The 15,901-nt window shown below is 40.9% G+C and overlaps 1 protein-coding gene across 2 annotated transcripts; it reads left to right on the forward strand.

The window, feature by feature from the left end:
• The first annotated feature begins 4,614 nt into the window (after nucleotides 1–4,614).
• On the forward strand, nucleotides 4,615–15,277 carry otud3 (OTU deubiquitinase 3). 2 transcript variants are annotated; one of them, XM_022219100.2, is made up of 8 exons: nucleotides 4,615–4,755; nucleotides 9,098–9,400; nucleotides 10,644–10,792; nucleotides 12,011–12,123; nucleotides 12,236–12,358; nucleotides 12,556–12,688; nucleotides 12,899–13,086; nucleotides 14,626–15,277. In XM_022219100.2, the coding sequence occupies exons 2-8, from the start codon at nucleotides 9,195–9,197 to the stop codon at nucleotides 14,788–14,790; spliced, it is 1,077 nt and encodes a 358-aa protein (XP_022074792.1). In that variant the 5' UTR covers nucleotides 4,615–4,755; nucleotides 9,098–9,194; the 3' UTR covers nucleotides 14,791–15,277. The 2 variants fall into 2 exon arrangements, with proteins under 2 accessions (XP_022074792.1, XP_051805675.1); XM_051949715.1 differs by having other exon boundaries at nucleotides 4,638–4,755; nucleotides 9,105–9,400.
• Nucleotides 15,278–15,901: the final 624 nt, after the last annotated feature.

A 15,901-nucleotide genomic window follows, 5' to 3' on the forward strand; every position in this document is an offset into this window, starting at 1 on the left:
CTTGTAACTTGTGGCAATTTGACTTACAATGACAAATTCGGTGATTGAACAGCTGAGAATTCACTCGACCAATTTAATCAGGTTAGGATGAGTCCTTCTCATCTTCTCAATGCACTCTTCTCAGGAAGCATTGTAAAGAGGTCGGGAGTCCCCAGAAACTCCTGTTTCCATAGTTTTAGAAAACTGCTGTTACAGTTGTTTCTTTTAGAATAATCCAAACTGTTCTAACCATGACATATGTTAGTGCTGGATTCAGTCCCTATATGTAGACAGGAGCAGCCTCACAGATTGTCTTTGTACTGATTCTGGTTCAAAATGTGGCTTCAAGAAGAAGCTTTTTAAAATCAGAATATGTAATGGAAGTCTGACTGTAACAGTTGTTTATGTGACTCATTGATTCAACATAATATCTTACATTTCTACATTTTTTTCCTAAATTCAGTAACATAAACTCAACTGATCATACTGTTAGGCAGCAGGGGAAGTTAGATTCCTAAGCTGAATGAACGTTTACAGTTTAGTGGGCAAATAATAATGGCCACAGATGGTAAAAACATTATTTCCATAATATTTATATAGCTCGTGTAGCTTTTATGGAGAAGATTTTGTTCTTGAAAGCAACTACTATAGATGGTCATTCAATCAAAACAAAATCAAATGTGGATGTGACAAATGATATGTTTGCATAGCACAAACCAGTTACAAATCCTTCAGTAAGCTGTGTATAAACCCTGAGGAGAAATGTCAAGGTCAACTATAAACCAGCAATTCCCTAAGTACTTCTTTAGATAGTCCAACTAAGTAAACAATGTAAAAAGTAAAGAAATTTACCTCATTAATCTGTGTGACCTTACAGTGAACAGTGATATACAGACTTTCAGCACCATGGACAGAAACCATACAGCAGCCTGCATCTGCCAGCAGCAAAAACAGAGATGTTCAGATCCAACTTTAAATGCATGTTTCAATGAACTACTAAGATGTAAACATTGTAACAAAATAATCAGTAATGATCCTCTAACACTCTTCATGTTCAGTAGAGCAGGATTTGAAAACATCTGCTGTTGTCACCCACAGGCACACTGCTAGTGTTACTTCATTTTGACCTCCTCCTGTGAAGAAACACAGCCGAGCTGGTCACCAGTGTAGCAGGCTCTAATTAAAAGCTACAGGGGGTGGAATAGGGCTAATGTAAACATTTAATAGGAAATGGGCTAGAAACCTGAGCATTCACAATTATGATTGCAGCTGCTAAACACAGTGCTGAATGCAAGTTAACAACATTCATCAGCTTTAAAATGGTCACCAATCAACGCTTTGACAGCTCACTGAAACTCCAATTAGCTGCACAAATAAACAACAAAAAGGGCATGCAAACTAATAATAAGCTTCTTTTGCTGCAACATTAGGACTGATAATTAAATTCAAATTCAATCATCCATCCATCCATCCATTCTCTATACACCGCTTTATCCTCACTAGGGTCGTGGGGGTCCTGGAGTCTATCCCAGCTGACTCAGGCGAAGGCAGGGGACACCCTGGACAGGTCGCCAGTCTGTCGCAGGGCTACATATACAGACAAACAATCACTCTTGCATTCACACCTACGGGCAATTTAGAGCAATCAATTAACCTCAGCATATTTTTGGACTGTGGGAGGAAGCCGGAGTACCCAGAGAAAACCCATGCATGCACAGGGAGAACATGCAAACTCCATGCAGAAAGATCCCAGGGCCAGGCTGGGATTTGAACTGGGAATCTTCTTGCTGCAAGGCGAAAGTGCTAACCACTACTCTAATGTGCAGCCCCAAATTCAATCTATTTATTTATTTATTCATTTTTATTATTTTTTTAAGAGAAGGTGTTGACCTCTGGTGAATAGTCATAGTGTGGGTCCCACATAAAGGACTTTATGTCGTGTCAAAATGCTCAAAACAAGTCAGTGAAGCTGACAAAGATGTCTCTCTACATAAAGAGCATCCGCCATAAATATAACATTGTGACACGTACTCTACATGCACACAGATATGAGACAGTAAGGATGGTATGTTAGTCACACTTGGCTGACTGTTTTTCTGTCAGGTGACTGATGTTGATTCTTCAGGCTATTACATCTGTTCACACACTAACACTCACTGAGGTCTAGCATAAACCATATACCAGCCTACATCAGCAGAAACATGAACTTTTTTATTTCATATCAGCTGCCTAGGTATACCTTTGTGTGTGTCATGGAGAAAATCATTAGACCACCCTTGTTTTCTTCAATTTCTTCTTCATTTTGATGCCTGCTACCACTAAGGGTATATTACCTGAAGAATACAATGAACACAACAAAAAATGCAGCTGATTCCATCTGATTCCATAATACTTTATGTCCAATTTGACATGCTTAAGCTTAATTGTATTCCCAGGATATAGAAGAGGCCATTTCATGCCATAAGCAGCACTGCACATGCAAAGGCCTAGACTGGTTTCCTGTTTTCATTGAAGCTGTAGCACAATTCAGAAGTTGTCAGCTCTCATATAACGCATAAAACAAAAGAATTATGTGAAGCTACAAAGGCAGCCATCTTTGCACTGCTGGAAATTGACTTGAGTTAGAAACAGGTTGCGAAAAAATGAAATTCTCTGGGACAGCCGTTCATTACACCAAGAAAAAACAAGCTGAACATGGTACTACTAAACTGCTACCTGGTTGCTGCAAGAAACATCTTTCTACTCCACAAGATGACCGTGCACTCATCCGTTCCTGTGTCAGGAATTGTCATCAGATCTCCAGGGACCTTAAAAATGAGTGGACACTGTCAAGAAATATGACTTGATTGGCAAGGACAGTTCAAAACCAACTTCTTGAAGCTGGTCTGAAGTCATGGAAGCAGACGTTCATCAATGAAAGGCAGAGGAAAACCTGGTTACTCTTTGCTGGGGATCACAAGGATTAGACTGTTGAGGATTGGGCTAAGGTTCTCTTCAATGATGAATCCAATTTTCAATTGATGTCCACTCCAGCCAACTTTGGAAGAAGCCTAGAGGAGCCTACAGACCACACTGTTTTGCTGCCACAGTAACACATGGGGGTGGGTCAGTGACGATCTGGGGTTGTTTCAGTATGGCTGGTACAGGGCAAATGCAGTTGTATGAAGGGCAAATGAACCAGGTCATGTGCAGGGCTACTCTTAAAAACAGTCTTCTTCCATCAGCTGGAAAACTCTTTCCTGCCTCCAATGACTGGATTTTCCAACAAGATAATACCCCTTGCAAAATGGTAAGGTCAGTAAAAGCCTGGATGGAGAACCAGAACACTCCAAGCATGCCTTGGCCTGCTCAACCATCTAAATCCAATTCAAAACCTGTGGAAAATCTTCAAACGCAAAAGAACCACAAGCTCCAAACAAAGCAAATTTGTTTGAATTTGTGCAACAGGAATGAGCTGCTGTGACAGCAGAACAATGTCAGAAGCTGGCAGAGAGCATGCCAAGATGAATGGCTGCAGTCATCAGAAACAATAGTTATGCAATCAAGTACTAACTCCTGTGTGTGTCATGTGACTAAAACAGACAGAAAAGAAAAGATGGAATGCCTAAAAGCTGTTTTTGGCTGTACAATGCCATAGCTATTGATGTAAGAACTTCAGTGATTTTGGTTATTTTCAAGAAAACCATGGAAAATGGCTGGATATCAGCTCTTAAATTAAACTCTTATGAGCTATTTTTGTTGTTATCATTATATTATTTGTCCAATCAGTGTATCTTCAGTTGTACCAGGCATTAAAATAAACACGAAATTGAAGAAAACAATAGTGGTCTAATGTTTTTTTCCCCGCATGACTGTATGTATATATATATATATATATGTGTGTGTGTGTGTGTGTGTGTGTGTGTGTGTGTGTGTGTGTGTGTGTGTGTGTGTGTGTGTGTGTGTGTGCGCGCGCGCTGGTTTTTTAGGAAACATCCTGTTTTTTGCCTGTCAGCCCACTCCTCCCACACACTATGTGTTCACCAACCATGTGGAGTCATCTGAAGGAGCTGGTGGTGAGTAGATTTACAAGAGTTAAGGAAAGCAGAAGGTAGAGCAATTTTCAGAGGCAAGATTTCTTTCAAAATTGTAACTCCACCTCCTACTTTTTACTAAGTAACATTCTGCAAAATAAAATCAAATGAAATTACTAGATAGATAGATAGATAGATAGATAGATAGATAGATAGATAGATAGATAGATAGATAGATAGATAGATAGATCCTTTGAATTACATGAGCTATTGTTTAGTAGACTGGTGCATACTGTACTAATCCACAAACCTCCTTTGACATACCTATGAAAACATCCATCCATCCATCCATCCATCCATCCATCCATCCTCTATACACCGCTTTATCCTCATTAGGGTCGCGGGGGGCGCTGGAGCCTATCCCAGCTGACTCGGGCGAAGGCAGGGGACACCCAGGACAGGTCGCCAGTCTGTCGCAGGGCTACATACACAGACAAACAATCACATTCACACCTACGGGCAATTTAAAGTAATCAATTGACCTCAGCATATTTTTGGACTGTGGGAGGAAGCCACTATTATTAAGAGCCTACTGCAATTTTGAATCGCCTTTGCAGTTTGGCCCATTCCTTCTTCCGTACGTTTTGACGTACACGGATGTGCGTATGAGTTGTAAACAAAAACGGACAATCACTACTTTCCTTCTCTGAGCCAAACCAGAAACCAAACGTCGACATATCTCACCGACCGTACTTTCTTCGAGGTACGTTTCAGTATGTCAGCGGTTTTAAATTATCTAGCAGGTGACTGTGTAGTGAGGCTATCAGCGGGCAGATATGATCTGTTATGTAATATCCAGGCGTTATGTGGTGGAGCGAGCAGCTGCTAGCTGTCGAAGTTCATGGTAGCTAACAGCGAGCCTGATGCCGATAATGCTCCTTTTGAATTAGTGAGCTATTACGTATGACACTGTTAACACTAGCTAGAAAGTTTACCAGGTGTGCGACGCGCCTCTAAGAACAGTGGCTGTTTTCTTTTAAAACATATCCTGAATGTCCACATAATATGTACACAAGAAGCGTGCTTAGGTGAACACGTTAGGAGGGTCCTGAAATTCTACAAGTTTGTTATTATAAAACTCAGTCTAAAATCCCGAAAAGGAGCATCTTACCCCACAACCCGAGGGAGATGCCTGTACTACCTTGGTGTATATACATTCGTTGTTATTTCATGATGTAAATTTATTTTTTAAATTTGTGTGTGGCTCTGGATTTAGCTGAGATATAAATATTACATAACACAACGCTGCCTCAAGGGGTGTCTTCCGTGTGCTGGTCCCAAGCCGGATAAATGTCAAGGGTTGTGTCAGGAAGGGCATACGACATAAAACCTATGTCAAATGAAATATGTGAACCAGTCTTACGACTTCCATACTGGATAGGTCGAGGCTTGTGTTAACGACGTATACAGGAAAAGCTAGAGAGTTGGTTGACATGATGCAGAGGATGAAGGTGGACATACTGTGTGTTCAGGAGGCCAGGTGGAAAGGTAGCAAGACTGGAAGTTTAGGAGCAGGGTTTAAGTGTTTTATCATGACATGGATAGGAAGAGAAATGGAGTAGGAATTATCTTGAGGGAGGAGTTTGTTAGGAATGTCCTGGAGGTAAAAAAAAAAAAAAAAAGGAGGGTCAGAGTGATGAGTTATAAGCCAGAAATTGAAGGTGTGAAGTTCAGTGTTGTTAGTGGTTATGCTCCACAGGTAGGATGTGAGCTAGAAGAGAAGGAGAAATTCTGGAGAGAGTTTGATGAACTGATGTTGAATATCCCCAGAAGTGAGAGAGTGGTGATTGGTGTAGACTTCATTGGACATGTTGGTGCAGCTGACAAGGTGGATTTAGTGTCCAGGATAGGAACACAGAAGAACAAATGGAGGTAGACTTCGCAAAAAAAAAATGCAAATGACCATAGTGAGTGCTTTCTTCCAGAAGAGGCAGGAACATAGTGTGAATTATGAGAGCGAAGGTAGGAGCACACAGGTAGACTCCATCTTGTATAGACGGTGTAATCTGAAGGAGATGAGTGACTGTAAAGTAGTGGTAGGTGAGAGTGTAGCCAGACAGCATAGGATGGTGGTGTGTAGGATGACCCTGGTGGTAAAGAAGATGAAGAGGGCAAAGGCAGAGCAGAGGACCAAATGGTGGAAGCTGAAAAAGGAAGAGTGTTGTGAAGTTTTTATGGAGGAGTTAAGACAGGATCTGAGTGGTCATGAGGTGCTTCCAGATGACTGGACAAGTACAGCTAATGTGATTAGGGAGACAAATTGGAGAGTACTTGGTGTGTCATCTGGAAGGAAAAGAGATTTGGTGGTGGAATGAGGAAGTGCAGGCATGTATACAGAGAAAGAGGTTAGCTAAGAAGATGTAGGACACTGAAAGAAGTGAAGAGAGTAGACAGGAGTACAGGGAGATGCATTGTAAGGTGAAAGTAGAGGTGTCAAAGGCCAAACAAAGGGCGTATGTTGACTAGGAGGGAGAGACTGATTTGTCCAGGTTGGCGAGGCAGAGAGATAGAAATGGAAAGGACGTGCAGCAGGTTAGGGTGATTAGGGAGATGTACTGACAGGGGCCAGAAGTGTGATGGGAAGATGGAAAGAGTAGATGAATGAGGAAAATGAGAGAGAACAAAGAGTAGAAGAGGTGACCGTTGTGGACAGGAAATAGCAAATGTTAGTAAAGATGAAGTAAGGAGCAGATTGAAGAGGATGAAGAGTGGAAAGGCAGTTGGTCCTGATGATATACCTGTGGAGGTGTGGAAGTGTCTAGGAGAGGTGGCAGTAGAGTTTCTGACGAGGTTGTTCAACAAGATCTTAGAGAGTGAGTAGATGTCTGAGGAATGGAGGACAAGCATGCCAGTGCTGATTTTTAAGAACAAGAGAGTTGTGCATAGTGTTGATGAGCCATAGAATGAAGTTATTGGAAAGAGTATTGGAAGCTGGACTGTTGGAGCCAAAATAAGATTTATTTGTATTAATTATTGTTAGTGTTGGTATGACTGTGTGGGTGTGGCTTTAGGAGCCAGGGGGTTGTCCTCTGTAGGAAGGACATACCTGCTAATGAATGAATGAGGGCAGGTGTGTAGTTTGGGGAAAGGAAGCCAAACAGTTTTCGACCGTGCTCAACGCCATGTCAAACAGGTGAATGTTTTCAGGTCATATAATTTTGGTTAATAGGAAACTTAATGTATGGACTGAATGATACTTATCTGCAAGTGTTGTCAATGAAAGGAACATCAAGTACAACCAAGCAGAGACACTGTTTTGATTTGAGGCCGCACGCGTCAGACTTAAGCCACCTAACTGCCACCCCAGTGACTGCAGCTAAAGTCACTACAAAGACCAAGGAAAGAAGTGACCATTGGTGAGCAGCAGTATGGTTTCGTGCAAAGAAAGAGTACTACAGATGCAGTGTTTGCTTTGAGGATGTTGATAGAGAAATGCAGAGAAGGTCAGAAGGAGCTGCATTGTGTTTCTGTAGATCCAGAGAAAACATGACAAGGTGCCCAGAGAGGAACTGTGGTGTCGCATGAGGAAGTATGGAGTGGCAGAGAAGTATGTTAGAGTGGTGCAGGACATGTATGAGGACTGTAAGACAGTGTCGATGTGTGACAGAGGAGTTCAAGGTGGAGGTGGGACTGGATCAAGGAGTCCCTTCTTGTTCATTATAGTGATGGACAGGCGGACAGATGAGGTTAGACAGAAGTCTCCATGGACTAGGATGTTTGCAGATGACATTGTGATCTGTAGTGAGAGCAGGGAACAGGTGATGTGGAGGAAAATCTAGAGAGGTGGAGGTATGTCTGGAAATGGAGAGGAATGAAGGTTGGCTACAGAAAGACAGAATAGATGTGTTTGTATAACAGAGACACAAGTGTAAAGGTGAGGTTACAGGGAGCAGAGATGAAGAAGGCGGAGGATTTTAAGTACGTAGGGTCCGCAGTCCAGAGCAATGGCATGTGTGTGGAAAAGAGGTGAAGAAGCAGGTTGGAATGGGTGGAGAAAATTGTGAGATGTTATAACCACTGATATCTAAATTACTAACCTAAAAATACCACTCCCACACACACAAGCACACACGTGCACCTACTACTGCAGGAATTTTCACCAAATAACTTAAACGACTCTTATTGAGAAAGAATTAATCACTGTAAAATAATGGTTTTATTTAGAAAATAGAAATGCTGCTTTAAAAATCTGGATATTTTGTTCTGTGAAACATATTTTTTTAATGTGAATTGTTTTATTGTGGCCTTGGATCACATTCAGATCTTCCTTCAAAATTCTTGCATTCTAACATATTGTAAGTAAGTCTGAAAAAACCTTCCATATGCCTCTCATGTAAATAGTACAAATTTATATTGTTTGTATATGTATGCTTATTTTGTACTGTCAAATTTGACATCAGCATTCTTCAAAACCATTTATTTTGATTTCCTCAGTCCAGTAAAATGATCTCAGTGCTATTTAAGGATTCGCCAGGCCAATATTATCCCTGAAAAGACTTTAAATTTATCCTAACATATTTAATGGATCGAAGGAGAATTTTGGTGGGATTACCCTACATATTTAGTTGTATTACTAATAACAAGCTTGATAGATTTATATCAAAGCCCAATAAATTATTTAGCTTCAGAACAAATTGGAATTCTGAAGTAGCACAACACAGTCAACAGTGATTCCTATTACATTTTTTTCTTGTATATTGACTGCAGTATTAATTTAGGGAAATTGAAATTTGATCTTTGCTTAATTTAGTTTTAAATTAGCCAGTTAGCCATGAGCGAATCAGACAAAATACAGTGAATAGTTCATGGATTCCTATCAATCCTAAAATGTTCAATTTTCTGATGGAGTCTGGCAAAATGTCTTTTACCCCACACATCAAACAGACTTTAGTGGGATGTTTGTCGCTCTCAAAATCACAGCTTCACACAAGATTAACTAGTTGAAATGATTTCTATGACATTAGTGATGTTTTTAGAAAAGTAATATTATCTCTCTACTTTTCCTTGTCATCCCCCCACCACTGCTTCTGTGTCTTTTTAAAAAGGGTGCAGATGTGTGGCAGTGGTTGATGAAGTGCCAGCTCCCCACCATAAGCAGACATATTTTGGTGTTGTCGGCCTGCAGAAACAATTGCAGCCAACATGTCTAGGAAACAGACACCGAAATCTGTGCGAAGCAATAAAAAGAGTGAACTGGAACGTAAGAGGGATGAGCGGGCAGCACGCAGGGCCATTGTGAAAGACCGCAAGAACCGCCCTCAGGATGGTGACGAAGGCGCAGAGTTTGTCAGTTTCTCCAATCAGCTCCAGGCCCTGGGGCTCAAGCTGAGGGAAGTCCCTGGAGATGGGTAAGAGCACTAAAGCTGACCTTCTTTTCCCTCTTCATTATTCTTTATCACCTCCTGATCCTGTAACCTGTCTCTTATGTCTTATCCTTTGCTGATAAGCCAGGACATCATGACCACTCCTACCTAATGGGTTGCTTCTGCTTTGCATTGTTTCACAACAGCTCTGACAACACAGATGCATAGGCACATCATCTGAAGGTGGTATGTGGTACAAGGGCTTTAGCAATCCTAAAATAAACTGTGGTTTGGGGACCCTATTGACCAGACATCTTCTAGCACTCTGTTGCTATTTAATGGTTTGGCCCTTCTTTGTACACTGCTGCTGTGTCCTCGGTGCTCCTCACTGGGAGCACATTAAACAGCCGTGCTCCATCCCAGTCATCTGGCTGATTTGTCTCATGTCAAAGTCACCCACACCTACACCCTGGGTGATGAGACTATAGCAAGAGACACTTGACAAGAGATGGACTTGACAGTGAGGTGGGCATGGTGGCCGGTGTGGGGCCTCCATCTGGTGATATTTGGTCTAAGCCAACCACTAGAAACCTTCGCCTCCTCTTTGTCCTTATTTATTGTTGTTTATGTGTATTTTTTTATTACTGTGTCACCATTAAAATTATTATCTATATACCTTGATAGATGCGCCAAAATAAATTATTCAAAAAAGGTGGTAAAATCACAATAAATCTTTTTCTTTAAAAAAAGGTGTTATTAAAAATAATTTTTTATTCTCCATATCAATTGAAATAAAACATTTTAGCGTGATAGACTTTTCAGTTAAATCACTCAGCCCGACTCATACCTGGTCTGTTTTTTTCCGCGTCCAAGTTGTTGAAGAGAAACTTTTGCTGTCTAACATGTTGTAGCCCTTGACCTTGCCATATGAGATGATCATTCTAATTACTTCATCTATGAGTGGTGATAATGTTTTGACTCATCCATGTATACACAAAGCTTAGCTTCAAGCTGGAGGTATCTGTCTCCCCGTCAGTAACCAGGATGCACATTATGTTATCTGTCTATATGCAAGCAGCAATGCACTGCAGCTAAACTGCAATCTTTTTAAACTGTGGGGCAGCATAAATTGGAAATCAATGTCACTTATGTTGTTGTTTGTCCATCATTCATGTTTACTGTGGACAGAAGGTCCAGGAAGCTTCTGTTTTGAAGGCTTTTACCGTTATTGACGCAAACACAGACATGTACATATGTATGACACCAGTCGCATGTTTGTCTCCTGCAGGAACTGCCTGTTCAGAGCTCTAGGAGACCAGTTAGAGGGTCATTCCCGGGGTCACCTGCGGCTCCGCCAGGAGACAGTCCAGTATATGACGTCTCATCGACAAGACTTTGAACCCTTTGTCGAGGATGACGTGCCCTTTGCACAACACTGTAAGAAAAAATTCCAGCAGGTGACACAAAGTAAATTAAATACAAGGTTATGGTTAGATAGATGCTCACCAATACCTCATTCACAATCAACAATCCTATGTTGATACTTGGTCTGGGCAGAGTTTTGGCTAACAACTATGCAGAAGCTCCTGGTGGTGGGCCTTTCTGGTTGCAATAGAATGACAGATATTGTACTCTACTGTTCACTACCAGTCAAAAAATTTGGACACACCTTCTCATTCAATGGTTTTTATTTATTTTAATTATATTCTACATTGTGGATTAATACTGAAAACATCAAGCTATGAAAGAACAGGTATGGAATTATGTTGTAAACAAGAGAGAGTATGTTTGCTATTATAGATTCTGTAAAGTAGCCCCCTTTTGCTTTGACGTCTTTGCACACTCTTGGCGTTCTCTGTCAGCTTCATGAGGTAGTCACCTGGAATAGTTTTGAATTAACGTGTGCCTTGTCAAGTCAATTTGTGGAATTACTTGCCTTCTTAATATGCTTGAGACCATCAGTTGCGTTGTGCAGATGTCGGGTTAGTACACAGTGGATAGCCCTATTTGACTAATGTTGTAATCCATATTGTGGCAAGAACCACTCAGCTGAGTAAAGAGAAACAACAGTCCATCATTACTTTAAGACATGAAGGTCATCCATCCGGAAAATTTTAAAAACTTTAAATGTATCTTCAGGTGCAGTCGCAAAAACCATCAAACGCTACTACGAAACCATTTTTAGAGCTACACACTACTTTCTGCAGCACAATACTGTTCAGATAATGCTCTGGAGGGTATGGTGCCACGGTGTGTTCCAGCACTACATTCATGCAGACAGAGGAGGTTGTAAGTAATCAAGAAAAGTTGGGACACCTGTAGGATTTGGTAGAACCAACTTTCAAGGCAACCTACATTGCTGCAGAACAACTTTAAGGTGTTAACCCATTTCTATTTCCCTGAAAAGGGCCTTTTTGTATTATTCTTAAATGTGTATTATTTTTCAGTTTTGGGTGACCTTACCTTATTGTTTAACCTCTTGCAGTTCACCACTTCCCTTTGTACCATTTCAAGCTATTCATTGGATTAAACTACTTGAATTTCAATAAACACCTGGAAAATGGGGGAATTCTAAAACTTTTGACTGTTAGTGCAGTCTGTGACTAAATCCTAGAAAGTGATGGTCGGTAATCAATTTTGTTTTCTCTTATCCAGTGTCCAACCTTTCTCAACCTGGTACATTTGCTGGAAATGATGCTATTGTGGCTTTTGCTCGCAGTCAACAGGTGAAAGTGGTCATCCATCAGCTGAACACACCGCTGTGGGAGGTAGGGGCAGAGGCGGTCAAAGGACATTATGTCATCTAATATGCTTTACCATGTGATATCTTCACACCCTGTGGTACGCCACAGCTTTTATATGTTGTGTTTGTCATTGCAGATAAATGGTGTAGAGAAGCAGGTGTGCAGAGAGCTACACATTGCCTATCGCTATGGAGACCATTACGACAGCGTGAGGCGGATTGGAGACAACTCTGAGAGTCCTGCCCACCTCCGCATAGAGGTATACAATGTACAATAGGTATCAGTTAGAACAGTGTTTAGGAACAGCTATCATTCTCATCTGACACTAGCTGAAAACAATTGTAAGTTCCAGGCCTATTTAACTTAATTTTTTAAATATTTGTTGTTATTATTAATTAATGCACGGATTGCGGCATCTTCTAATGATGTGGTTCTGATGTTTCCCCATCTTTGCAGAATCTGCAGAATTCACATGGCCAGCAGCGTGAGTTTGGGGACGGGCAGAGGGACAGACAGAAAAACCCTTCTCCTACAGCGTCAGAGGAGGACAGCGTCATCCTGAGCTCCATCAAGAATCGAGGAATCCAGGGTCAGAGGTTACACTTGACTCATTGACTGCTGGGAGAATTAGACTGCCTGGAGTCAGCTTAATTAATGACTTCACAACCCTCATGACTTCAAGCAGCTTGTCTATTCAGCTAAATTTTCACATGAACACATCAGCCTGTACGTACATAGCCTGTCTGCAAGACATTAACTGGTTCTGTTCATGTGTTTATTGTGTGTATTTTCTGAGTAGGCGATGAAGAGAACCTGCTCCAACTGAGTGCGGCGACAATTAACGCTGAATGGCTTGTCGGTTCTGTGCTGGGCCAGTCCTGCCAGGGCCAGTGTGCCTCAGGATCCTGCTCAGCCTGCAGAGCTGCTGCGGCCGACTGCAGTGAGCACAAGCAGCCAGCAGACGGCAGCAACGTTCAAAAAACTAAGGTGCGCTCAAAGGAGAGATTTTGCAAAACCCCTCTTCAGACATGCACCCAGTTCTGTTCAAGTTTCTGTCAAATTCACACTAGTAGCTGCACCTAGTAATATTTGTGTATCACTTTCACCACGGCGCAAATCCAAACTGAAGTAGAAAAACAAGCGACAGTGACTTCATTGAATTTTTTGAATTGTAAATTAGTCTCAAGAGAGAGGAGAGTGGATCAGTCCGGGCCAGGATCTGACAGCAAGTCATGATGTTTGTTGGTAGTTTATTACATACCCACATGATTAGACTGCAGCAGTGTTCCCAAAGAGAGAGACCTGTTTACATGTATGCCTGTTAACTTCATTAATTACTTTTAATTAAAATTATCCTTGACATGAGGGAAGGATGGATCAGGATCACTAGGGTCCCATAGGTGAGCAGTCAAAGTTTATCAGCAGCAGTTAATTATTTTGTTACTTTGCATTACTGTTCTCCATCCTGAGCTTTCAGTTTAAGAAATCAGAATTAATCTGGGCTGTTAGTTATTTGGGCACTTTGATGAGCTGCCTTTAGTTTACATTTTGTTTTTTATGGCATTATTATGTGTTCTACATCACCTGGTTTATTATCTAAACTCACTTGAATGACTAACATCACGTGCATATCACAGCTCTCTCCAGTAATGTGGGGGGATGTCTGCATGAAACCACAAGAAACATTAATAGAAAAGTGATTTATGTCTGAATGACTACAATGCCGTCTCTTGAGCGGATTGATTAAACCAGCAATGTTCTATGTCCCATGTCTAAACAGGGCTTAACTGACACACACATTTTCTTGCTCATTAGTTCATTATTTCATATCCTGTCCAGAAAAATGTATTGTCATCCAAGTTCATTTTCATTGTACAGCGTGTCCCTAAAGTCTGGAAACGGCAAATCTCATTAGCTGTAATCTTTTTGCCTCCACAGATTAAATATGACTTTGTCGAAAGCAGAAAGTGGACGTGAAGGATGGACATATCAGAGGACAGCAGATGAATTTAATGAACGTCATCCATGGAGGATTCCACTTGGCTTTTCCATGGTGGCAAAGATGGTTAAAAAGTTTAAAGAAGCGGGCAGTGTCATGGACAAACCCCGTTCTGGCCGACCAAATGCATCAGCCCAAACTAAGGAATTGGTCATGGCTAAAATTCATGGTAGCCCCAAACAATTACTTCCCTAACCCTAGCTCTATCTCTATCTTTTGATATGTCCATCCTTTACGTCCACTGTGGTACCACTTCAACTGTTTCTTCTTTCAACAAAGCCATATTTAATCTGTGGAGGTCAAATGTTATAGTTAATAAGATGTCCTTTGTGTTCTGACTGCAGTGACACCCTGTAGAATTCTCTTTACTCATAAAATTGACCTACAGTCAATGTGCAGACTGCAGCCATTTAACTTCTTCAATAGATTTGAATAACAATATAGGGACACAAGAGCTCGACATCAGAACATGCTTCAGTTAAAGTGTAATTCCTCAAAGCATACATCATTGTTTCCGTCATCCCCAGGTATCCAACAAGCAGAGGAAAGAGCAGCAGCGGCAAGAGAAGAAGAAGCGCCAGGAGGAGAGGCATCGGCAGAAGTTTATCCAGAGTAAAGGGAGCCAGGACCAGAACCAGAACCTGCCAGAGGCCGTTACTTTAGTACCGGCTCTCAACACTCTCAGTATATAGACTGGAGCATGGCCATAAATACCTACTGCTATTCTAGCTACCAGTGGCTGTCCACAAACTTTTGCACATAGTTCAATTTGATTCAGTCACAGTGGATAACCTTTCCTAAAGAAAGCCCTATAGTTTCTTTGCAAACAGTATAACGGTGCCTGCAAACTTGTATGAGTGAGATGTGTGAAAGTTATAAAAGGAGAGTGACAGAGCATGACTATCAGTGTTTTTTGTTTGTGTTTTTGATTTACTTCAATCCCTGGTTGGTGTTGGTGTAGAAGCTCCTCTGGTCTACCTACTACGCTACCTAGCCCTCTTTCTATGCTTGGACATCTGGCTTACCATGACAACCATGCAGAGGATCTTGGATTTGGATTGAATGAACTTGTTCAGATTATTCTGTTCGTCATCAAAGAATAGGGTAAAGGAAGATCGGCAGATAAATGATTGTTACGCACACGGTGTAAGAAATGTGGCAATAAATAATAATAAATGATCATTTCCAGTTTTTGTGTATACCAGATAATATATTGATTATTCACAGTGGCATGTTTAAGTACATTATTCAAGTAAGTCATTTACATTTTCATCTTGTGACAGGATATTAGTAAATTTATTGTTGCAATTATTTTTATAAATGTCTTCATGGCAAAATATATCAAATTTAACATTAACAGACATAAGGACAGAATACTAAGGTTTCAGTGTGTGTGTGTGTATATATATATATATATACATAAATCCTGTCTAAATTAGTTTCCTGGGATTTTGTCCATCCTGCCACTATTAAAGTTGAATGATATTTACAGCAAACACAAATCATGGATCCCACAAATTGAGGCATTTTACTGTGATTTATAGAAACACACAACTGATTATGAATATAGTGATGCCTTCAGTCAAATGGTAGCATCTTAATGTCTGTATATGATGCTACGATAACTGTCATTGATTTTGTGGGCGGGTCAGGAAAACTTGCCAGTAAACCAATCAGTCAGGTTGGATATTCAAAGGGTGAAGTGCTACGCTTAATAATATTCCATAAACCCTCTATGCTTTACATGTTTGCAATCATGCAGCCACATATTTGATACTTTGCTATGCTAACATCTGGGACTTC

The sequence above is a fragment of the Acanthochromis polyacanthus genome, chromosome 6 (genome assembly GCF_021347895.1).
Source record: "Acanthochromis polyacanthus isolate Apoly-LR-REF ecotype Palm Island chromosome 6, KAUST_Apoly_ChrSc, whole genome shotgun sequence".
NCBI lineage: Eukaryota > Metazoa > Chordata > Actinopteri > Pomacentridae > Acanthochromis > Acanthochromis polyacanthus.